Source organism: Acanthopagrus latus, chromosome 8 (assembly GCF_904848185.1).
Source record: "Acanthopagrus latus isolate v.2019 chromosome 8, fAcaLat1.1, whole genome shotgun sequence".
NCBI classification, from domain to species: domain Eukaryota; kingdom Metazoa; phylum Chordata; class Actinopteri; order Spariformes; family Sparidae; genus Acanthopagrus; species Acanthopagrus latus.
Genome location: NC_051046.1, coordinates 16,732,298 through 16,757,756, shown reverse-complemented (window position 1 = coordinate 16,757,756; position 25,459 = coordinate 16,732,298). Strand labels below are relative to the sequence as shown.

General features: G+C 40.1%; 1 protein-coding gene across 5 annotated transcripts in view; it reads left to right on the top strand.

The window, feature by feature from the left end:
- peak1 (pseudopodium-enriched atypical kinase 1) overlaps positions 1–25,459 on the top strand; it is a 98,177-nt gene that overhangs the window by 50,701 nt on the left and 22,017 nt on the right. For 3 of the 5 annotated variants that reach the window (XM_037106646.1, XM_037106644.1, XM_037106648.1), the window contains 2 exons: positions 1,616–1,703; positions 20,675–24,188. In XM_037106646.1, coding sequence (XP_036962541.1) covers positions 20,809–24,188 — 3,380 coding nt within the window. In that variant the 5' untranslated portion in view covers positions 1,616–1,703; positions 20,675–20,808. Of the gene's footprint in view, positions 1–1,615; positions 1,704–17,963; positions 18,196–20,674; positions 24,189–25,459 lie in introns of all 5 variants that reach the window. The other 2 variants (XM_037106645.1, XM_037106647.1) reach the window with 2 other exon arrangements.

Sequence of the window (25,459 nt, the reverse complement as noted above, 5' to 3'; positions counted from 1 at the left end):
TTTAGTACTGAAAATGTTTCAGTTCAGCCCATTAATGTGAGACACATCGCTTGTATTATTACTGTGTTCCAGCCTCCTTTCTAAGTTAAACAGAAATGTGTTTGTTCTTTTTACTCTTGAAATGCAGTATAGAGCAAATGGTGTTTGTCACATTTAAAAATATGATGTAATGATTCACAATGTGAAATAAATTTGAATTATGACTCAAATAGTGTTAGATTTATATGGACTCACCAGACTTTTAATATTTACAAACTGCAACAGCTTGTTTCCATCCTCACTGTTCAATGTCAGTGTGTCACTGAGGCAAAATGGTTCTTGGAGACACCTGCTGTAGTGGGAAGTACATCAGAAGCAGTTTTATGTCATTTTTGAAGTGTTTCCACACGTGTATGTTTTTCTCTGTCCATGGACAGATTTTTTTCAGCACCATGACATCACAACTGTACAAGACACAGTCATGAAACTTAACATATCTGAACTGAGGTCAAAATGGGATTGGTGTGGTCAGACCCATGAGTACTCAGTAGTAATGTAGTAATGACTACTGAGTACACATGGGTCAGAATGTGAATATGTTGCCAGGCATTGCAGCTGGTGTGCTCCCCTTGCAAGATGGTTTTTAGTTTGCTTCAATCATCATTGCACTAATTAACCGTTTGAAACCACACCATCTGCAACCAGCTGCAGATTTGTGTTCACTTTTTGTTGCTCTGCACAAGCAAGACCTCATTTGTTGAGCTATTGTTGTCATGCTTCACTGCGATTGGCACAGCTGTTTCAGCGCGATGAGACCAGTGATGTGATTGACTAAAAAGTGTGTTTATTATTTACCACACCCTCCAGTCTATGTTTACCACCACTTGGAGAAGCCCACACAGTGCGTGTGCCCAAGACATACTGCATAGTGTTTGTCGTTTGCTTTCGTAATTAAAAATACTTCAGAATCATGACTACCTGGTAACGTGGCTTAAAACTCGAACTACCCAGGCTCACTACAACATATAATACTCACATATGCATTTCATTGTGTCTCTATTGTGTTTTGTGTTCTGATGCAACAACAGCTTTTCTGCACAGAAGATGAAGACAAAATTCCCTGGGTGCTAAATGTACCACTAAATCGAATTTTTGTTTAATGATGCTACTTCTGTTGAGCTGCTTGTTGAAGTTTTCTTGTCATCATTACCAATGGATCTACTAGCTGTAGTTCAACCCGCAAATTACATTGTATTACAAGCAGAAGAAACAAACTTGTACTACAAAGGTCTATGAGGCACGGGTCTTCACGGCCAATTAAAGCTTAAATTAGTACATAGGGTATGCATCAAGTTGTGTCAACTAACATAATACAGTGTGTCTGTTTTTAGACATTTTTTTTCAGCGGTGCTAAATGTACAATAAATCTGATATCTGTCCTGTAAAGTGTTGCCAGAACAATGACTTTCTCTCAAAATGAGCCATGAGTTTAAGACTCTGCCTCGGGCAAACTAACAATGCCTTTTTTCTTCTCTCCCTGTTTCTGTTGAATTTCTCTTTTTCCCCTTCTATCACCCTCCTTGACCATTCTTTCTCCCATGCATTCTTTTTTTCTCTATCTGTTTGACTTTCTCAGTCATTTGTAGGTGCCAGAAGTAGGTGCACCTCTGCTTCACCAACTGCGACTCCATGGCTGCCAGCGCTGCCTTTTGATTAATTGCACTGTGAGTTCACTCCTGTTTGTCCATCTGTGTTTTTCGTGTCCTAAGCTTTTCTTGGTTGTTTAGTCAGACTACTCAGCATGCCCACTTGAATTAATGACATGTCAAATCGTTGGTTTATCCTCTGGATCACCTGCCTCTCCATGACTTTATTTGTGGAAGTGTTTTTGAAATGGGAAGAAACAATTTTGTGACTCTAAAAATTGATGCCAAGACAGTCTGGTTACTCCCCATGGACTGGATACATGCTGTGATTAGTCACTCATGCTGCGTTCATTATTCTGCTGATTCCACTCTCTACACTGTTCTAACACATTCTGTCATTAGTACAACAGTGCTGGCTCTATGCATGTAGTCAGTCTTCCCAAGTAAATGTAGCTTTGCATCTTTCCGAAGGCTGTTTGAGTCTTTGAGGCTGTTTCGCTCTACAAATGGATTTGTAAAATTACTAATGAATAAACCTTAACCTTTCATGACTGACAAAGTATTACTAGCACTCCAGTTGTATTATCCTGTGTATTATTTCAAAACAACTCACTCTTTCCATATTTGATATATAATAGAGGTACAGTATATAACTGCTGATAGAACATCTGTTTGACTTGAATGTATGCTGCTTGCCAGCCCATTCTCACTCCCAGTGCAACAAGCACAGCAGTCTGTTCAGTGGCCATAGGCTTCTGAAAATCACGCTGTAGGTCGCCATCAAGCGTCACTACCTGAAGTGCCCCTTTAGTGCAGCTGCATAAAGAGCATGAGAGGTTGGACTTGGGGGCGGTCAGGGGTGGCTGGATGATCCAAACACTGGGGTTTGTGTCCAGAGGTGAATAAAGAGTAAAGAGGGATTTGTTTTTTAAGCATGTTCACCAGCTAGTTGCTAACGATGTCTGTATGCTTTGGTACAGAAGCCACCAAAAACAAGTTTTTTTTGTTTTTTTTGTTTTTTGTTTTTTTTTCTACTTTTGAGTATTTTGTTGGTGACTTACCTTTGCTAACGCTGTCATGCACTTATTATCCTGCTAATGATCTCTGTATCCATATGCTTTGGTGCCAGCTGGGTAAAAAGCAGCCATCTGTGTTGTTGTGTCTCAGCAGGTTTGGGTCCTGCTCTGTTTGCATGTGTTCTGTCTCCACAGCTCCCACCACAGATGTTGCTGTATGTGTTTGTGTTTGTGTAATGACAATAGATAATTTTTGTGCTGCACTTGACCTTTTACAAAGGAACACGGGACAATCTGTCTTCTTTTCGCTTTTGTCTGCAACATTTGCTTTTCTTTGGTGCTTTTATATTGAGACATCGGAGACACACACACTGGGCCTGAACTTTTTTGGTTAAGATGTTTGTGTGGTATGTTTTTGCAATATAAATCAGAGGACTTTCCTTGGAAGAATGCATAGCATTAGGTTGCCGATTGCTACAAGGGAAAGGAAGTCCTTACCGTAGGAAGTTGTGGTTCTTCCAGTTTGGCAATTTTTTGCAGAAACACTGTGCAAGCTCTTGAGGGGCTGGTATTGAGGGTTGACTTGAATTTATGATAATTTTTCAGACTCCTTGTAAGTACAGATGATGGCATGCATGTCCATTGCAATATTGATGCTGAAACTAAATATTTTTCATCTCTCCACCATGCCAAGAAAAAAAAACAAAAAAAACATGTTGTAAGCAACATATTCTGGCTAGAAGCAAAACTCCCTCTCACTTCCAGGAAGTGTGTGAAATCTTATTTTTGAATTTTTTCATTCTTAATGAGACCCGTCAGGCTTGATTTCACACACATACACGGAGTCAAGTGGTTCGGGGCTGGTTGGAGGAAGCGAGGAAGATGAAATGCTTGTTCAGGCGAAGGCATACTTACTGTACCTCATGTGAGCTGCTGTACAAAGCAAACATCGGGTCTTTCTTTCAAAGCTTTCAAACCCACAGGCAGCTGCTCGCCTTCGTCCCTTGTGCATTTCACCTGGAAGTGTCAGTGGCGTAGGATGGCATTAGCGTTCTCCTGCTGCCTATGCCCTCTCCAATATCCTTTAGTTTCTGCTGCCGTTGGTTTGTTTTGCACTTGGCAGTTAGGAGCAGGGAGGTGTTGTGTTCAATGTAATTGGATGATGTGGTATTGCTTTGCAAGCTCTTGAATGCCAGCGGTTGTTTCTTGGCCGACAACTCTCATCACCTTCTTCAAAGCCACAAAAAAAAACAAAAAACGATTGCTCACATTGAATATTTTAAAGTTAGGTCTTTTTCCGAAAGTAGTTGCTTATAAAGTACTGTAAAGAACAGTGGACTGGTCAGGGATTTGTTGTTGTTTTTGCTGTGATTACTATCAAAACACCTTGATTAGGGTCACATCTTTTCTGAAAAACTTCATTAAATATTTTGCAGGACTAAAGAGCCTGCTTCTCATTTGTCATGTTGCAGTTTGCCCACTCAGTTGTAAGGGTTTATTCCAACACTACTGTTGTATATAATGTCTTGCTGGAGTTGATCATTTCTAAACTTGGATGAAGCCTACTTGGCATCACTTGAATAACTTTACTTGCAAAATACATTTTTGATATCAAGCTGAAACTCATTAATGAAAACAATGATTTTATTATCTCTTTTAGCTCCCCTATTGAGATTTTCTTTTTCATCAAAGTCTGTCACATTTTTGAAAAAACACAAAAAGACAGCTGTGAATGTTTTCCAAACTGGAGCCAGATTTCTGGATTAGCATAGCCATTCTCCAGAGAGCACTGTTTGCAGGCAGAGAAACAGTCAAAGCCATGGTTAAATCATTAGTAAAATAAGCCTGTCCCCCATTACCATCAGCCTGACTCAGTCCAACACCACCACAAGAGAAGGGAGAGAAATTCTACACTTACAAAAACACAGTTTTTCTTTATTGGTGGTAATTGGGAACTGTTATCAAATCTGTCCCCCTTCTCATTTCTCCACGAGTTGAGCACTGCAGCAGAAATGGGCAATTGTTCCTCGAAGAAAGTGGGACGGTTTTGTCCAGCAGCTTTGTTTATATCTTGAGGCTGTTTGTAGCTTCTTATATACTCTGCCTATATATCCAGTTTCTCATGCTTGTATTCTAGAAAGTCTAATCAAGGCTTGGGTAGGCAAGTGTTGAATGTAAAAGAATGTGGAGTGTCAAGTGTTGTTGTTTTATTGGTGAGCGCTTTCATCTTCTTTCGATGTGTATTAGTCTTGTAAAATACTGTTAATTTTTATCACATGTGTGTACCATTTTTACAGCAACTTGTATTTGTATTATTGTTGTTGTTTTTTATAGGACAGATATGTAGGAGCAGTGCAAGAAATCAGATAATTAGGATGTCTAGCCAAATCTAATTTGCTTCCTGTTTCTCATTAAGCTTTTAAAATCAGAATAAACAAGCCAAATAAATAAATAGACAAAACAGAGTCAGAATAAGAAACAGCAAACTCAAAAATAGTTACTGGACTGGTTTTCAAGCAAGCTTCTCTTTCATAGGGTGTTGGTAATGAAAGCCGGGAGGATGTTAGGAGAAAGCCTTCATGAGCTCTCCACAGTCATCACCAACCTGCCCCTGGCTAATCACTGCGTCAGTTTTACACCAGAGCATGGAGATTGTTGGTGACTGAAACGGAGAGAGTGAGAGTGAATGAGCGTACAGTATGTGCCATAGACGCAGTGTGTGCGTGTGTTGGTGTGGCAGTGTGGGTGAGAGACAGAGAAAAGATAAAACTGTAAGCGGGAGAAGAAAATCTCATGATGACATGCTTGTTATTTATAGCCCTATATCCGGATTGGGCATTAATATGGACCTGCTACAGTGCTGCAGTTGTGCATTGAGCAAGTTCAGTTCAGTTTGTATGCATTTCTTGCAGGTGAAATATGTGAACTCCCCATTTCCCATGACCAGCACATTAACAGCGTGACTGAACATGTTTCACATGTCTTTTTAGGGCCTCATTCTTTTTCATGCAAGTTATTAAAGATGCCCAAGAAAATCAGCTCATGTTGGACCAGGGCAAGCAGAAACGCCTGTGGGTTTCACACTAAGCAGACTCCAGATATGTTTTGCCACCCTCCCACTGACTGTTTTCCTTGTGGTTTATGTTAAAAGATTCTTTTTTTGTGCTCTCAATACTTCTGCTACCACTAGGGATTTATAGAGTCATGTTACTAAGGGAATAAAATCTACCATAACATGGAATTTGCACATGACTTTAAACAGCAGAGATGTTTTGCCCTACAGAAATGGCTTTCCAAAAGCTAAAAAGCACACAGCCAAGTGTCTAATGTGCGATGGTATCATGTTGCACATTTTTTACCTGCTCCTGTGACAAGGACTTTGTGAACGTTGAGGCAGCACGCACTGTGATTTCTCCTGGAATACAAGGAACACTTTGTTCCTGTTCTGAATTTATGTGATCAGGTAGAAGCTTTGCACATATAAATTTGTGTGAGCAGTCAAAAGCTGCCTTGTAGTTATTTGCTACATTTAGCAATTTTGAAAAGTTGTTACATGGGATGCGTATTCTTGAGGTGTTATGATGCCTAACAACTTTACTGATAATTACATAACTAATTTTACTGAATAGTTACTAATAGCTTACTTTTTTCTGGAATGAAACTATGTACCTCTCTCTAGTCTTTTGTGTTTGTGTGTGTGTGTGTCCACAAATCTGCGTGTTATTTTGTGTGTATGATGTACTCCCACACATCTGGCTGTGTCTGCTCTGCCACTTTGCTGGTGTTTGTCTGGAGGCCAGCGGGTTGGTCTCCCTAGAGACCTGCACTGGCTCTTTCCCAGGCCAGACTGCAACTCTCCCAGAGCTTGCACAATACTAAACACTGCGCTGGAATGTTGTTGCTTTCATTTTTTTCTCTTTCCTTCTTTTTAGTTTTGCTCTCCCTATGTCGTTGAGTTTTTGCAACTAACACTCTCTTTCTCTGTGCCTTTTTTATCAACACAAATAGCTGAATTTGCCCCTTCTCACCCCAATCGACCGAGTTGTTGTTTTGAGCCATACCTCCTTGTAGAGAGTATTTGCAAATCGGTCAAATGAGGTTGCGATTATAATGCATTAATTTAATGCAGTTAACAGTTTAACACATCTTCTTGGCATGAAATATGTTCCGAACCTGCATATTGAGCCCTCGGGCTGCAATGAGGTAAATAACCTCAAAAGATTTATCACAGTGGGTCTTACTGAAAGCATTCATCCTGTTTGATTTTTGTATTCCTATTTGCATAACTTAAAGGTAAAAGTATATGAGGTGGATGTTTCTACTCCTTGAGGCCCATTTTCATCACAAATAACTTTTAGGCTCCAAATCAAAACTTGACATTTACAACTAAATCAAAAACAAAATTTGGTCATGTGCAGCAGTTTCCATTCAACAGTATCAAGAGCTTGTAGTTGAGTTCCCCTCTGGCTATATTGGAACAACACTGTATCCTACCATCTTATGGTTTCTTACAAGTTCATCTTATGGTATTGTTGAACCACTGAGACTGACAGTTGGAGCTAGCCAGAAGCTAATGACTGAAGCTTACTGCTGCAGTCAGGACATTATTTTGACATTATCATGTAGTTTTCATTGGCTGTTCCAAGTCAGTCTGTCAGTCAATCAGCTTCGTGAGGTGAGCTTATAATGAGGTTGTTTGGTTGTCACATTACTCATCACTGTCTGTCAACACCACTACTATAAGGGCTTTCAGTCCATTTTTTCAGATTGCTTAGTCTGGGAAGATTCAATTCACTTGAAGGAACTAAAAAGGGGGCAGTGAAATATTTTGGCTCAAATGTGTGCTGAGATTGCAAGTAGCTCATTTCTCTTGCTCTGTATGCTTGCATTTCATTTTACAGTGAAAATACTAGTGATGAAACAAATGATTTTGATTTCACTCTGCAAATATTCTTTTTGCAATAAATATGATAGATAGTACAAGGAATATAGCCCCAAAACAGTCTCTACACCCACATCATTTATTTAAAGCTCAAATGTAGCTCTTACAAGCTAAAGGTCAGACAAGTGAAAGTCTTTGCTTCAAACATAAAAGAAACAATAGTGTTTCCTTGGCAGGAAAAAAACCAAAATGGAGGTGTTCCCTGTTGATAGTTACCTACTAATGGATTACAAGCATTTATATGAACGTCAGTGATCCACAATATCTCTCTAATCCCAAATACAGGAGTGCCTATGATACATTTTATGACTCCAGTTCATATTGATCATGTATCCCATGCTTTACTGTCTGTGGTTATTTACTTTGTGACTGTCCAAAGAGTCCCATAAATATCTCTATGCTCACATATAAAACAGCAACACACACGTGGACAATCAATCATTCATATACACTAACACACACACACACACCACACACACCACACACACACACACACACACACACACACACACACACACACACACACACACACACACACACACAGCCTGTCCTCTAACCACTTAGTACATCACAGTGGATACAGTCCATTACACTTAGTCCATATTGTGTTTCATAAATATGCCGTGTGAACACTGTAAAGGCCAATTCACAAAGAAAACCATTCCTTTGGCTTTTTTAAGTCCATCTTTTGGATCATTCAGTGGTATCATTTTTTTCATATCATCAGTAGTTCCCTAGTATTTTGATCTGCCACGTAATAATGTGAGTCCTGAGGAAACTGTTTCGCTGCACTGAAATCTAATTGTATAAACAAGGCACAGCTGTCGCTTGTTGATGGATGTTTTTTCATTCCATGTTAAATTAGTTATTCCATAATGTATGCCAAGGTTTGTTTGTTTGTTTTTTCAGGTAATTACTTTAAAAGTGGGTCCTCCTATATTTGACGACACATAAATGTGATTACACCTGGAACAGTCTATTCGTTTCGGTCACATGCTTGGTTTGGATGGAAGGCTTTTGGACAACATGGATGTGTTGTTTTCAGTGTGGATGTGACATTGGTGTTTTATTGTTTCTAATAAGATTATATTCTCCATCAACCATCTCTAGTTTACTGGGGTAAGACTTACTACTGTCACAACTAAATTATCAGGGCTTACATACCAGGTCCTTTATTGTGGTAAGCAAGAGCCCATTCATACCATCTTTACACTAGAATTTGCACTTCTACTCAGATTTTTTAAAGCACAAAAATTTGCTATAAGTAGGAAATTAGCATTTCCCATTACCAGTTGATGATCTTTTAGTTCAGTCTCTCAAGGAACTCAAGGATGACTGACAGTTGTTCGAGTGCTGCTTAAAATAACATTATCTACTTTAATGCTCATCGTAGCATTGTGCCAGAAGAGGGGCAAAAATTAGTGTGAACCCGGATGTCACATTTTCCATCACTGCCAATTTGTAGCTGTAGTTGATAAATACCCAAGATTATTGCAGTGTCATTTGAATTACGCTTTCCCACTGAGGACAAATGCCACATGTTAGTGGGCTTTAATTGTTATTTTTCTCCAGTGTGAAAGGGCTGTAAGTCAGAAATTGCCTCATAGACTTTTGTACTTGTATTCAGAAGTTGTTGTGACAGTGCTGAAATATGTGGATAATCTGAGTGCTCCTTGGCCTCCTTGGTGGTCCTTGTGTTGTCAGCTCACTTAATTGTTTGGATTGTGAAAGTAACTCTCAGGGGAAATTCTGTAGATTACATACCATGTCACTCACTAAGACTCATTTATCTGTACATAACTGTGATAGAGAAGTCTGAGAGGTCTGGCTTTGTTTTACTTGGCTGTGTCTGAGTTTTACATGCTTTCCTACAGACTATTGCATTTTGCCTCTCTGCATCATATTTTGCAGATCAAGTCAACTTTAATGATTTGATTTACACGTCCATATGTATCCAAATTAATGAATTTGAGACACATGAATCTTCATTTGAAAATGGCTGATAGAAATGGCTGGCCAAATATCTGTTCAATGAAACCTCCATCTTTTTAATGGGATTCACTTTTTACTGTGAGGATCCATCTTTTATTCTACTGGCGTTGAGTCAGTCAATATTTCTGAACACCTATCTCTTTCATAAAGATCGAGAACGATCCCCAGTGACGTCAATTAGAATCCCACCATGAAGCTCCTCCATTTACTATGAGCAAGAGGCTGATGAGTGAGTGTTTATTTCAGCTATTAAGCCAAAAGACATCCACCTTATACTGGATTTCATAGCTGATTATAAGCATTTAGTGAAACAGTAGTTATGTCAATCTAGGCTTTTGTTCATGCAAGTCTTGGTCTGGGTTCTCTTTGGAGACCTAGCACAGTTAATTAGTTAGTAAATTAGTGACTATTAGAATAATTCATTAACAATTCTTAAAGCAAAAAAAATCAAGTAGCAATAATAATGGTTGCAGCATCTTAAAGGTATGCATTTTCTGCTTAATATCGTCATCAAAGGAAGAGTCTTTAAATTTGGGACTGTTAGTTGGACAAAGGGGCAATTTCTTCTGGGAAATTGTAATCTGCATTTTTTTGAACATTGTATAGTTCATCGATTACTCTTTTTGGGGGCCTATGTCAATACCAGTGTTACCAGTGTTGTAAAATTACGATTTCAATACAGTTTCAGGGGTCACATTAATTTCTGTGTCCCTCTCAGGTCCTATTCTGTCTGTCTCAATAAGGAAAGAATGTGACTAAGCAGAGATGACTTTTCACTTTCATTATAAATAGATTTTTTTTCTCAGTCTATTGAATCTGCTCTTTACTCCTAAATGGGAGAACACATTTTTTATGCCAGCTGAATAGTTGATTTTACCAAAAACAGGAGTTAAATTGAGCATCTAATAATATTCATGCATGCGGAAAAGCTCCTTGAAGCTAGAGTGACATACAGTCACATTGGCAGAATCTCTCTGTGGACAGAAGCTGAAATTTGGTAGAAATTGGAAATTATGTGGAACAAGTCAGCTGTGACTCGGCATGGCTTTGCTCCTGAAATTGAAAGCTGGTTGGCATGTGCCAACACTCATGTACATACACAGTCAACACACACGGCTCAGGAAGAATTTGCTGAACCATTGTAACACAAGTAATTTGATTTCACATCACTTTTCTGGTGCTGCATTCTGATTTTTTTTTTTTTTTCCCCAACCAAAGACCATTTGCTGAAAGAGACCTGTTAAGCACCATCAGCACCCATGACTAAATGAAGAGATTAGTCAGTGGCACCAGTAACAGTACTTTGAGGTGGCATTGCTTGAGTAGCTGGGGGAGATGTTTGAAGGTCATCACTTTAAATCCCTGGATGAGCTGAGAAAATCTTGAGGAAAGGAGGCAATAAAGTGCAGCCTACACTTCATTTTCTGCTGTCAGGGTGTCCTTCACCAAAGTGCTGAACTGCTGCTGAGAGGCTATGGTTGTACTTGATGTTCTTCCAACTGTGGATATTATCTATAAATATATGAATATGTTTCAATCAAAAGATTCAAGAGAACCTTATCAAAAATGGTTTGTTTAACAAAGTAAAAGAACATGAGCTGTGTCCAGAATCACTCACCACCATTTAGTGGACAATATAGTGAGTTTGCCATTTTTTTAATGCTATCCGAGTGTGTACTGGAAATGATCACACCCCATAGTTGACTCAAAGTTAACTTAGATTATCCCTTGATGTATTGTAAACAGTAGTGGACAACCTGGGCACTAACCAAGCCAATACCATGATATAGATATAGATATCGTTCATACAGTATACCATTAAGCGCAGTATTAGAAATGAAAATAAAAAAGTGAAAGCCACATCCCTGAGAGCAGTGCAGTGTGTGGTTCTTGGCCCCTTTTTTCTTGGATCCCCCCAAAAAATCTTGAAATCATTTAATATGACACCATAAGAATAAGTGATGGTTTATTCTTGTTTGAAGAACTTGTGGTGGCACACACAGGCTCACTGTTGCCTTAATAAACAACGCACGGCTTTTGCCCACTGCCAGTCTTCTCTCTCTGCAGTTTCATTCCTATTTCATATCTCCTCAGCTCTTGTCTGTCCCACTGCCACGGCTGTCTTATCATTCAAGCCCTCTGCCATAAAGCAGCAGAAAATCCCATATCCCATCTCCTCATGGCTTCAGCTTTCAGCCTCAGTTATTCCCCTATTATGTACCAGGCTCAGTGAGCTCAACTCCCTCTCTGTGAACGTGCTCTGGGTGGGAGATGAGCTCTTGTCCTCAGCATACTGACTTCTCCCAGGGGAAAAACATTGCCTCTCCGTGGAGAAGGTGAGTGTGGTTGAACGTGAGTCAAAAATCTCCACATGAGCTTTCCGTCTGATTATTTACATTTCAGTTCCTCTGTCTCTTATTCTTAAAAAAAATGAGGGCTTTGGATAAAAAAAAATAGGCTTTTGATACTTTCCTTGGTGTAATAGTGATGTGTAACACTGGCAATTAAAGTAAATACATGTTGTTTTTTCTTTGTTTATGTACGCTAACTATTGTGAAAGTACCTGAACTCCCACTAAGCACATCTGTTTGACTTCAATTAAATCGGGTTGGGATTAATTTCAATTAAATTCAAATTTGAAAATTAGAAAAATAAATAAAAAAAAATCCTGAAAATTTGCCCTTACTTTGCTGTGTGATTGTTTAGTGAGTTGAATGGAGAAGTAGTAGTCACACTGTTCTTCTCTTGCACAGTGATTGCATTCACTGTATTGCAAAGACCAGGCCGGTTCACTGAATGCTAAACTGATTTCTTGAATCACTTCTTCATTTTCAAAAAGTCGCACACAGTGGGACATGTTTTATGCATAACTCTTAGTAGGGTAGATTTTAGTAATACATTTCTACTCTACCACTTGCTCATCAGAAGTTATTCTTATCTCAGCACAAGTCTGGGTCTCACTTGGCAGTCCCTTGGGGCTTGTGTCTTGGTGGTAGTGGCACTGAGCAGCAGGTGTTGTGTGATATCTCGGCTGGCACTAAACCAGACAGTGTTTGCTGCTATCAGATCAGGAGCAGATGGTCGCAGATTGAGGGCTAACGCTGCATCTTATCTGAACAGCTAACTCTGCTCCAGCAAGTTCAGTCACAGAAAAACAGAAACCAACTCTGGAACCTCCCATCATATCTGACTTTGTTTTGAATGAGCAAGAGCTTTGTTGATTTGTGTGGTGTTAGTCATCTGTGGGACTCGCTCGTTTTTAGATTTCTTGTCTTTAAGAGAGAGCCACCAAATTGGCACCACTGGATTTTGAGCCTTTTAAATCAAATATGGGAATTTTTCATGCATCTAGGGGCGAATCTCTGAGTGTGCTGTTTTTTGTGTTGTAGTCAGCCAGCAGGCTCAGTTGTCTTCATACAGCTGTGAGATTTTTTTTTTTTTTTTTTTTTAACATATTCCTTACCCACAAATCAGAATATCTGACAGCACAGATGGGAATAGTCACAGCAGCTGAATACACAGATAAACAAAACCTTAGCTTGGAAAGGATTGGACAAATTCTAACATTTTCAAGCAAATTTGCTATGAGGCTCAATACCGGTCGTGCTGAATTTCATCATTAGCTTGTGGAAGTGACTCAGCGGCTCTCAGGGGTAACATAATGAGCCCATGAATTGCAGCAGCACAACAGTCCATCATGTCAACTGTGATGCTTTTTGTTTTTATGTCTCACAACAACAGTTCAACATAACTTCCTTATTCATGGATTGATGTCAGAAAGATAGTTGGATAGGACTGAAAGAAACTGGAGAAAAGATCACAGAAGCAAAGGTTCATCTAGCCCACATATGTGAGTCTTCAAGGGTCTCTGTCCACTGGAACGCCAGAGGGCTTTTAATTTGAAAATAATACAGGAAGTGCTGGGTATAGTGTAATGTAACGACTTTAACAGGGCAAACGGAAGGAGCAAATCAAAACAATGAAATATCCAGGTGGGACGTAATAAATTATGGAGGTTCAAGGATTATTGAATTGATTAATTAAAATGAATCCACAACTGTTATGATAACTGCATGAGACCATTTTCAAGTACACTTTAAACATTTTTTTTTTTCATAAATGACACAAATTATAAGTTTTTGTGGTTATAAACATATAGCACTTTGAATATGTCACCCTTGGGTCTATTTATTTAGTTTTAATCTGACTTTTTCTCTAAAAAAAATATAGGTTGTTTCATTAAGGGAATGGCAAAGTAATTGATTATGAAAATAAACATTAGTTGATGCCCTAATTAAATCACAATTATAAATTCTTAAGTATGGGCCGATCTCAATGGAGAGAAGTTTACTAATTACCACATTAGGATGTGTGTGCATGGAGCACCGGTGCATCACACACACAAGTTAGAGCTAAAGTGGCTGCGGGAATGGCTCCAAAAATCATTACAATTTATGGATGGACTGAGCTGCATTCATATTGCGCCTTTAGCCAAAGCACTACATTTTGCACACAAATACTCACACATCAATGGCAGTAAGCTATGTAAGGTGAGGACCTAACTATCAGGAGTAATGTAGGGGTTTGTTGGCTTGCTCAAGGGCAAGATGATATGTGGACCAGAGAAGCTAAGGATCAAACCTGTAATGTAGCCAAGGGCAAACAGCAACATGGCTTATGGAGTGAAAAAAGGACAAAGTAAATGATTTACAGTATTCATGTATTGATGTTTTTTTTTTTTTTGTTTTCAGTCAAAAAAAAAACAAATGATGCCCTCTGTTCCTCTGTATGTCTCCAATGTCCTTTATGGTAAACAGTCGGCTGTTCCAAAGGTTCAAGAATTGATACTGTAGTTATTTACTGTATTTACTTTTTTTGCAAGTGTCAGTACAAGGTGAAATTGCATGCAAATGTTAGACATAATGAAATGGATTATTGTTCCATAGTCAAGGCTTGTTCTTGCCATTAACAATATTTAAGTTTGGTGGTGTATGCTTTCTTGTCAGGGCTTTGTAATAGAGTTTTATGATTCATTTTTTGTGTGGTCAGCTTCTAGTTTGGGTTTTAGTCGGGGTTGTTTGCAAAATCTAAGTCTGACAGTCATTTTTTCGAAAGCACCGTTTGAAGCATAGAGGGGCAGAGGGAAGGCAGATTTACATATCTCAAAGGAGAGTGCAAAAGTGAGAAAAAGCCTGAAGAAAAACAGCCTGAAAAAACTGAGTGGGAAGGAACAAGGAGATGGAGAGAGAAAAGAGTGGGAAATTTTGAGCCAGAGGGGAAAAGACAAACAACAAAGCACACTTTTGAAAGAGAGAGAGAGAATAGAGTAGGACAAAACAAAGATGAGAGGGAAGAGTCTTTGTAAACAGAGAGAAATATTTAACCATTGGAGAAGAGGAGAACAGACTTTTGGGCGACTGAGGTTAACGACAGGGATATTGACTGCAGCCTCTTCAGTGAGGCATTTGTGACCTCTCCTTTCACCTCTTCCAGCTTCTTGTTCCAGAAAGAAGCATTTGTCTGCATCTCAGTGTGTACTTTCTGTCAGCAATTACACATAAACAGCCTGTCTAAATATTGCTTAACGCTACTTTGATCAAATTCACTCAGGCACATGTTATTCTCTAAATTTATCATAGTTCACTGAAACACTTCTTAAGGGAACAGGCTTTCTCATGCATGTAGAGAGTCCATACGCATACACACCCAAAAGCACTCAATTCCGTGTGTAGTCCTTGTATTTAGAGCCACACTATGTATGTGTGCTGAATAGTAAAACATAATTATCGTTCCTCTCAGTCATGCTGTAGATGACCTTTTGACACACCAGAAGGAATGACAATTATCTCAAAGCAAAGGCATGGAACGTAACTGCAACACAGGCTCACTGCGCACCAAAACTGGCATAAAATAACTGATATATATTTAATCATTTCAAAGTCTTATTTTCTATTCTCCATTGCTATTACCAGAACCGGTCTGCATTATACTGCTATGCAAAAGGATTAAGATTTGTAACATACATTGAGTGATTTAGCAGGCCTTTCATGTGTTTTTCTTTATCAAATTAAACAACTGGAATAAACAAGTCTCCCAGGTGATCACTTGTATAATTCCTCCACTCTAAATCGAGGGTAGTGTGATGTAATTGCCTCTCAGTTATGTTTTTCTCATCTGTTCATTGAAAAAATATTCTTAAGATTCAGTTCTGTTTGTGTTAAGACAAATCTGTCGGAACGTACTACATTTTGGTCATCCAACCTTCATCGGGTAGGTTAATGTTCCATGGTTGGATGACCAAATCATGATTTCCAATTCAGCTGATAAATAGCTCACATGGAAAGCATGTGCCTAATGCAGCATACTGACTTTTAAAAATAAAAAAGATTATGACTTACTTATACTTAGGCAACAGAACTGCCTGTCCTTTTCTTCTGGTACATTCATGACAAATATTGGTAGATAAGAGCTTATGGGAATCATGCCTCTGTGTTGAAATTCATCCTTCAACAAATTCATCTCATTATTCAGGAAACAATTATATCTTTGATGGAGAGCAGTCATACCTTAACCTAAGACATCAGTCTTTGCACATGAAGGAACCATTTAGATTATCAACACTAATGCATTGGCCTCATCAAATATGCATAACAAGCAAGACAGTGGTAAACAAATACAAGTCTGAGGAGAATCTCTAAGCAGACAACGATGAGAATGTTTCATCAGTGTAGACAAATTACAGCCTGCGTGTTTTTTATGCATTTCACATTCTGGAGAAATAAAATGGAATATATAATCTGGTTTGTGTCCAGCTATTACTATTTTTTTGAATTCATATTTGACAGTCAAGCCAGAGAAAGCTGGTGGCAAAGGACTAAGCAGAAATCTAAAGGAAGAGAAAAAATATGTTTGACTGCACGTTGTTTTCCAGTAAGCCCCTGTGGCTTGCATCTTAGTGCTGCTTTATATCTCTGTAATCAAAGATGCTGTAGAGTTGCACTGTGGACAAGCACACTAGATCCATAAGACACTGGAAGTATCATGGAAAAAAAACAAGCACTTTAGGAGAACAGTGCTTTTTGTGGCATATATTTTATGTTTAGCCAACACATCCTGCTTCTAGTGGTGAAAATGTTTTGTGTTTTTATTGAGAGTGATTTGCTGTGTTGTAATTCATCATATTTCAGTTGTGTAATATTTGTTACGCAATGAAAGCAACACATAAATAGCAGTCCATTATTTGGCTGATGGCCAGCAGGAACACTTATATTGGAGTGAGTATAACCATGGATAGAATCATTTTTATGTTCAAACTAAAATGACAAAGGCGATTACATAAGCAGGAGGGATTGCTTTTTTCAGAGAACCCCCCACCCCCACCACCATGGTGTCTGGAGCTATCATATTTTAATGATGTGCCTTGCACAGTGAGCTGTGTGAATAAAAAAGCATAGGACTCCATGGTATGGGAGAATTTGTTTGACAGATTCGATTGCTGGTGTCCTTTAGGCATAATTGTCGACCTAGATTAAATGTTGTGGGGTCTTGTCAATAACAGCATGCTGCTTCTTTTGCCCTCAGCTTAATGAGAAACTAAAATATAAGTAAATAATGCTGGCTAGTGGAGGAAGTGTCATTTCAACGACCACTGTGGAGGGAAGGAGAAATGAAATCAAAACAACAATGGAATTTTAATAGTGGCTGAGAAAAAGTAAAATATACTGTCACATCTACCACTGGGGGCTTCTGTTGGTGGAAGAGTGTATGTGACATATGTATCAGATTTCTTGACTCTCAGATGCGTGATCAGAAACACAAAAGAATGAAAAACGGAATTATCTTATTAGAATGCAGCCTGGAAGCTGCTTTCCATAATTCCATCTATCTGCTTTGAAGAAAGTAAACACAAAGGGAGGCTTTATCTTAATTTCAAAGGAAATGCCACCCCCTCCTCAGTCTGTCAGGAAAGAAATAATGAAATTACAATGGAAGTCTGTCTTCAGTAGATCTCAATGTGCAAAAAATTATTAAAACATCATTTTTAAAACCACTTCTTTATGCCTTTTTCTGCTGTCCTATTTTTCTACATATGAAACATCCATTTTGTGAACAGCTGCATTACAGCTTTCCAAAACAAAGTCTTAAATTGTGCTTTTGTGTTTTGAGGAGGACAAGGCCTGGAGTTGAGAAAGTGATTCCGGATGCTGTTGTTGTAAATGAGCAAAATGCAGCTTTGGTACCATCGGCATGTTGGACTCTGTAATTATTTTTTTCTTGGTCTGTTCTATTGGTTTTCCATTATGTTTGGAAAGTCTTCCACAAAAATGTACAGTTCTTCTTAGGTGTGTCACATTACTGACAATAATGACAATATTGTTTGAATTACAGCCTTTGTTTCCTGTGAGGATGCAGCCTGTGCGGCATGACAGGATAAATCTTCGCCCGCTGAACACGGCTTGATCAGCAAAGTTTGATTCAAGAGTTCCTGCTTCATTGTGTGTGGCCCTGGGCAGGTACTGGGCGTTGTCATGGGAACATCCTTCCGTACAGGATCTGACACCCATGACCTTGTTAGATGGATGAGAAGACGGAGTCACCCGCCCCTGTCGATATCAGACCGGTAATGAGTCATAGCTCTAGATTTATTTGATGAAATGCAGGTGTGGGCCACCCATAAAAGGACCGAATGATCACACGTACTGTTGATAAAGTAATATTAATTTTGTTAATGAATTAGAACTGAGGTGAAGGGATGGAAAGCTAGTGTCTGTAAGCATATAGTGTTCAATTAAGCTCCATGTGTTGCCATGGCCTTGTTACTTGACACTTGACAGTCAACACTACTCAGGATTTTCGTGTTTTCCAGACACTGAATAAGAATATCAGTGTCACATCCTGTGATTAGCATCAAAATCTTAAGATCCTCTGGATTGATGAACCACTTAATAAATATGGGCTTGTAGATGCCTTTAGGCAAGCATGTTAAGTGTGTGGCAGTTTGAGGCATACATTTGATTTATGGCAAGTTCCAGTTTCATGGCAACTGACAGTCTTCACAGTGAAGCATCATCGAGGTCCAGTCTGTGCTCTAGTTATTGTGTGTTGATGTCTTCGGTAAGTCATTGTGCAATGTTTGTGTGGCTATTATTTGTTTTGATTCATCATCTGATGTCAAAAAATATATAAGAGCTAACTTCCTCACTCTCAGAGATATCTCAGACATGCGTATAGGTTATCTCCTCAGATAACACTCAAGGTTTTCAATGTTGTAAGTTTACCCTCATAATTGTGTCTTTTGTGTTATCATATAACACTGTTCTTAAAAGATTTGCCTGGAGCACGCTTCAGCTGTAGATAACATTTGAAAACTCTATCGGTTATGTAACACACAGATTGCTGTGTGATATTAAATTGGCGTTCGTGTAACGCTTGATTTTAATTGGTTATTTGAGCACACACCACTTACTGTCCATGGATTTGATGTTAATGTGGTATTCAAGAGTATGTTGTAATTGGTTGAGAGACAGTCAAGTGGTCAGTCGGGATAAAGCAAATACTAATGGTTTTTCCTTTGTCTGCCTGCTCCATTAGATTCATGATTTGCGTTGGAGTGGGTCTTAAACAAAAACAAGTGTGCTAACAAGTGCTCTACAAAGAGTCTTAATCCCATCTCTTCCTTCTTTGAATATCCTCAGATTAGAGAGCTACTACTGTATTTGAACATTATCGAACAGAAAAAACTGTTGGACGCTACTCATTTTTTTCAAGGGCTTCTGGTATGTGATAGATGGGAAAAGTTTTAAAATAGGGTACTTTCACATTGCATGATTTTAAATATGTAAAAGGATGTGGTTTCCTAATGCCACAAAGTGTGACCTGGCAGGCCTGGAAAACAGGATGTGTCTGATATGTATGTGCTGGTGGTGATAACCTGAGGACATGCCTATGCCTGAGTTTTAAAATGTCAGTCTTTGTTTTCTTACAAAGACAGAATAGCGGTCATTTTTAAACCTATTGCTTTTGTATCTTACTCAAAACATACATTATTTAGTTGCCATCTGAAACAATTTATAAGGATTGCTGACATCTTATTGCCTATATGTAGTGCAGAAGGACTTGTTTGTTGTTTGACAATGTACTTATACAATTTTGATTTGAAGTTAAAGAGGGACTTTGTGCTACCTTCCAGATTCAAGGTTTTGTACATTCATATCCAATATGTGGAATATAGTTCCGTGTGGCCTAAAAGTACAAACTTTGCCTGTATGGTAATGATCATTGCTGAGTTGTCCTGCAGTTGCGTACAGGAACAGTAACTTGTTTTGGACTGTTCTGTATTGATGCATGCAAGCACCCACAAAAAAACAGTTTTTAAATTTCAAGTCTACTTGAAATAATATAAAGCTAAAACTACAAAAAAAGAAACGCTTTTTACTGTTGCTCTTCTTTCAAACTTGCCATTTGTTCATTTGTACCTCAGTTCATGTGAACTCAGCTGAAGCACTTTTGATTTCCATTTCCCATGTAAGTGATCCAGTTCATAGGATTTAGGACATTGAGGTTTTGATTCAATGGCAATATCAGTTTTATTTATCTCACCTAAGCCTGGCTGAAACGGCCAACAACAACACAGAACAGCAATTCAGAAATAAGCTCTCTTAATCCGCTTCACTTCTGCCCCTCTGCTTTTCCAGTCTTACATGACCAGTTGAGGGTAAGGGGGAGACCGAAGACTGTCCCATAGGATAGATTTGCTGCTTGGTAGAGAAAGTTTGCCACCTAATGGAGACAGTGTAGCACTGCCTTCCTGATTTATACTGTCTCACACAATTTATACTGTCTCACACAGCTTATTTTTCAGTTTTCCTCTGTTTGCCCCACTAAATCCTCTTTACTTCTGTGCAGCTCTGTGTCTGATAAAATGCACAATAGGGTCTTTTTTCTCTTGCTTGATTCAGTATTTTTTTCCTTGCATGGACATGAACTTTTGTTTAGGTGAAGTATTTATGACAGTGAAATTAAATGAATGTTTAAAAGTAAATTCACAAATTAAAAAGAAGAGTTTAATTTATACCTTTTTCTACTGTTCTCTTTCTTAGGTCCAGTAAACCCCAGATCTGAGGCTTGAACAGTGCTCATCATTTTGTACTACCCTTAGTACCTGTGACCTGTAGCTTCATGGAGAGCTTTCCTGTCCACTGACCCAGCAGGCTGCCTTACTGGACCAGCAGCCATGTCCGCCTGCAGCACCTTCACAGAGCACGTGTGGAAACCAGGCGAGTGCAAGAACTGCTTCAAACCTAAGAGTTTGCACTGTCTGGCACAAAGCAGTGTAAGGAAGCCCCCTGAGCAGAGGCCTCCGACCACTCAGCAACTGAATCCACCCCCTGCTGGGGCCAGAGCCAACCCTGACCTTACCAACTCTCAGAGGGCTGGCAGTGTGTCTGCCCGTTCAGGACACTTCCGTCCACCGGTGGCTAAAAAGCCAACCATTGCTGTTAAGCCGACTATGATGCTGCCCTGCTCCTCTGCAGCACTAGATTTAGACAGCAACCTTCAACGACCACCAAACGTGATAGAGCAGGGCAAAACATCAGCCTTCACAGTCTGGAATCGCAATGGACTGAACCGTAAGAGGCCCAGTGGGCCCAGCAACAACAACAACGAGGGAGAGGATGGTAGTGAGGAAATTGAGGGCTATGGGCAACTAAGTCCAAGGACCCCAAGTGGAAATAACAACAACAGTGGACTGACAGATGTCCTAAAGGAGATTGCGGGGTTGGGCCCTGGCCTTAACCCTTCGCCCCTTTCTGGTTCCAAAGACTTGTTTTGGGGACGAATAAGTAGTTCATACAGACGGTCTTTGGAGAGAGGCCTTCCGGCTTCAAGCTGTCTGGCCATGGGAAGCAGTAGTGGTGGTGGTTGCAGCACTGCTCAAAAACGGGTATCCCTAAGTGACAGCAATGAGATCATCAGCACAGAGGGTGGTCGCTTTTGCTACCCAGAGTTTTCCAGTGAAGGTGAAGATGATGATGAGGACGAAGATGAGGAGGAAGAGACTGAAAGGGATGAGGATGATGAACATGAAAGCTGGGATGAAAGTGATGAAGAGTTATTAGCCATGGAGATACGTATGCGAGGCCAACCAAGATTTGCAAATTTCCGCGCTGCTACATTATCTCCGGTACCCTTTGCTGCTGGGAAAAAGTGGAATACTGTACCACTTCGTAACCGCTCACTACAGCGGATCTGTGCAGTGGACTATGATGATAGCTACGATGAGATCTTAAATGGATACCCCTCCATGGACTCCAATGGGGCTCTGCTTCCCTATGGGTCCCATGACATGCAAGGCAGTGGTTTCCTATCAAATACAGAATCTACCACTTCTCCAGAATCATTGTCTTCTTTACCAGAGGATTCTCGAACAACTTCCAGCAGTGGCAGCAGTGCTCCCTGTGCTCTGCGAAATGGCTTGCAGTCTCCCACATCTTCTAAGGCACCTGTTGCCTGCACATCTCCTAAAAAGGAGCCTGTCCACCGAGCACTGAGTCCTCTCAAGATGACTGAAACACACAAGGCTGTCCTTGCCATTAGATTAGAAGATCAGGATGGCAGAGAAGGCATGCCAATGCCCCAGGCCCTTCCAGGTCAACCAGTTACTATCAGCTTTAGTCCGACAGAAGAGCAAGCTAAACCGTACCGTGTAGTGAATTTGGAGAAATCTCTGATCTGTAAGCCTTACACTGTAGTGGATGTGTCAGCATCCATGGCCAACAAAGAGGAGCAGATTCCAGACTATACTCCAAAACCCAAAAACCTGTCAATGCCTTCCAGCCCTACATCATTCTGTAGCACTCCTTTAGGTCAGCCCCTCTCTCCAGCCTGCCCTGTTTCTCCAACGTCTCCTGTAATGCCAACATCACCAGCATCTATAGCACAGCCAGGTACATCCCGAAAGAAATCAGGAAACATACGCTACCAGGAAGTATGGACATCTAGCACAAGTCCTCGCCAAAAGATACCTAAAGTGGATCTAGGGGTTGGGACTAATCATGGCACCTCCATCCCTGCTCCGCACTGCAGTCACAAGTCAGCTCCCACTTCTCCCATTGCTGGGCTGTCTTCATCCCGAACTGTACCTGTGAAGTCCCCCAATTTATCAGAGATCAAATTTAATAGTTTCAATAATGCAGGCATGCCTCCTTTTCCTATTATTATTCGAGATGAGCCAGCTTATGCCCGCAGCTCTAAGAATGCTGTTAAGGTACCTATTGTTATCAATCCAAGCGCATATGACAACCTAGCTGTGTACAAGAGCTTCTTGGGACTCAGTGGGGAACTGCAGCAGCCAAAAGGAGTAAGTAGTAGAGTAGCCAGCCATACTTATGAAGAGATTGGTTCCTCCGAGAGTGTCCAGTCCTCCTCAACAGAGAAAACTATATCTGGTAGAGGCACATCAGAGAGAGCCTCTTTTGAAGAGACTAAAGCTCCACATGAAGCAGCGTCAAAAACACCAAATTCACAACCTAAAACCACTACAGACTCAAGCACTGTGACAAGCACTGTGATTAGCCCGACAGTCGGGGCCCTCTCTCCCAGTACATCATCAAATTCCCCTGCCATTCTTGGCATTACTGCAAACCTACTTAAAACTAGCCCCTCTGCCAGCACTGTTGCACGCACTTGCAAGACAAGTGGAGATGTTACTTGCAGTAACGATGATAATGCAGACTTAGTTTTAGCTTCTGGGGCAGCATTAAGCCATAAGGAGGAGGCCAGTGCTGTGCTTTTACAAATTGTGGCCTCCATCCACCCTCCCCAGTCTCCTCCAGAGTCCCCTTCAGCACAAGCCAAAACCTCCAATTCTGAGGAGCTTTATGCCCTCCCCCCTGATGCCATGAAGGAGACTCTCACCAGACCCAAGTCTCTCTTCTCCACGACTGATGGCTGTCTTTCCAAACCCAAGAAGGACACACCGTCAAAAGTTTTGTCTAAATCTCAGAGTGCCTCTGCTGCTGTCCCACTCTCCAGCCCCCGTTCAGAGCCCAATGCTCCCTTCCCCCCTCCAAGATCTACATCTTCCCCTTATCACGCTTCCAACATCCTACAGAGACATTTTGGCAACTGGACAAAGAGTTCAGCCTCCAGTTCCCCTGTACGACCCAGTGAAGGTGAATCAAGTCCAGGTGGAGAGGGAAGACGCATTTCAACAGATAGTGCCAAACCCAAACGTTGGATCTCCTTTAAGAGCTTCTTTCGTCGGCGGAAAGATGAAGATGAGCAGAAAGTGGAGAGAGATAAGGAAAAAGGCAAGCTTGTTGGGCTTGATGGAACAGTCATTCACATGCTTCCACCACCACCAATCCAACAACATCACTGGTTCACTGAGGCAAAACCAGAGGATCCAACCCAGAAGCCAACAATCATTTTCACCTACAAACCAGAAAGTGGCAGCACTCCTGGTGATGGAGAAGGAGAACTACAAGTAGAGGAATGCAGAGAAAATGCGTTACTGAAACCTGATGAGAGTAAGGAACCCAGACCTTTGAGTCCAGGACAAACACCACCCTTACACACCACTGGATGTGATCTCACCAGCAAGGACTTCAGGTATTTGTCCAAAATTCTGATACCATTACATAATCGGAGTAACCAGAGTAAAGCCTGCAACAGTCACACATAGTAGTAAATGTTCTGTTTAAAACTAGGGTTTATCCGGTAATATGTTAAACATGAATGTTGTTTCAGATGAGTACAGAGATTACAAAATCAAACCAAAGTATACATGAGATGCTAAGGTAAACTCTTTTCTCAAATAATTGGAATAGGAATTAACATTGCTATAGTCAATGTGTCTCTGGGGATTTGGTAGGGATCACAAATGTCATCTAATCATTATGTAAGTATGCACATTGTTGAGTAGACCTGTAGGATTTTGGCCCAGCTTTGCTGTTTTTAATTTCCTGTGAAAAGATTAACCTAAAATGAGAGGTCGTTCCCCCAAAACAATTTTACATGGATTTTAATGAAGTGAATGATACATTCAGCTGCTGTAAAAATGCTTTGTAAAAATGGTTTCTCATATGCCTTTGTCTTTAAGACCCTTAGTGAAATTCTTAGGACTGTCTTGAATGGCCTACATGTTCCTTGTGTGTCACCCTTCGCTAGTCTAATGAATGCTTTTGCATGCAATGCCAGTATTACCCTCATGCATTCCCTTCAGAGCTTTCATTGGACCAAACTCAAAATAAAGGTCCTCAACCTTTGCCAGCTGCTCCTCCAGAGTGCCAGGGGTGCTTCTCCTCCATCTAACAGATCCCTCATCACAGATTCTAGAGGTGTTTGATCTTAATTTGGCATCTCTGGTCGTCCCGCTTGTCCAGCTGACTTCATGGACTGTACAGACCTATGTGGTCTTTTCCTTAATGTCATCCATTACTTGAACAGCAGCCTCCCTGTTCAGCAGTTCTCTCTTCAGGACAAGAATTCAGTGAGTTGCAAGTCATTGAACAGCAGTCGATTCAGCATTTACTCTATAAATCAACGCTTTAGTTGGCATATTCCCTTTAGCATCTCAAATTGTATTAAATGCTCATTTTCAAACACAAATACACACACACTCACAGTAATCAGTCTTTTTGACAGTGTAGTCCCTGTATTCTTGCATTTTAAGTTCATTATTTGTCTTTGCCTTTCTGTTTCATTTCTTGGGGTAAATTTCCTACAGTGTTTGTAATGGTGCCAGATAAAAATAACCCAGATATGTCACATACACTGTATTTTATGCTCTAAATTATAAACTTGCTTGTGAACCCTGAGATGCTCTAAGATGGTAATCAGGCAAGTGGATGATGTAGTGGCCAAACAAAGACTCATTCATC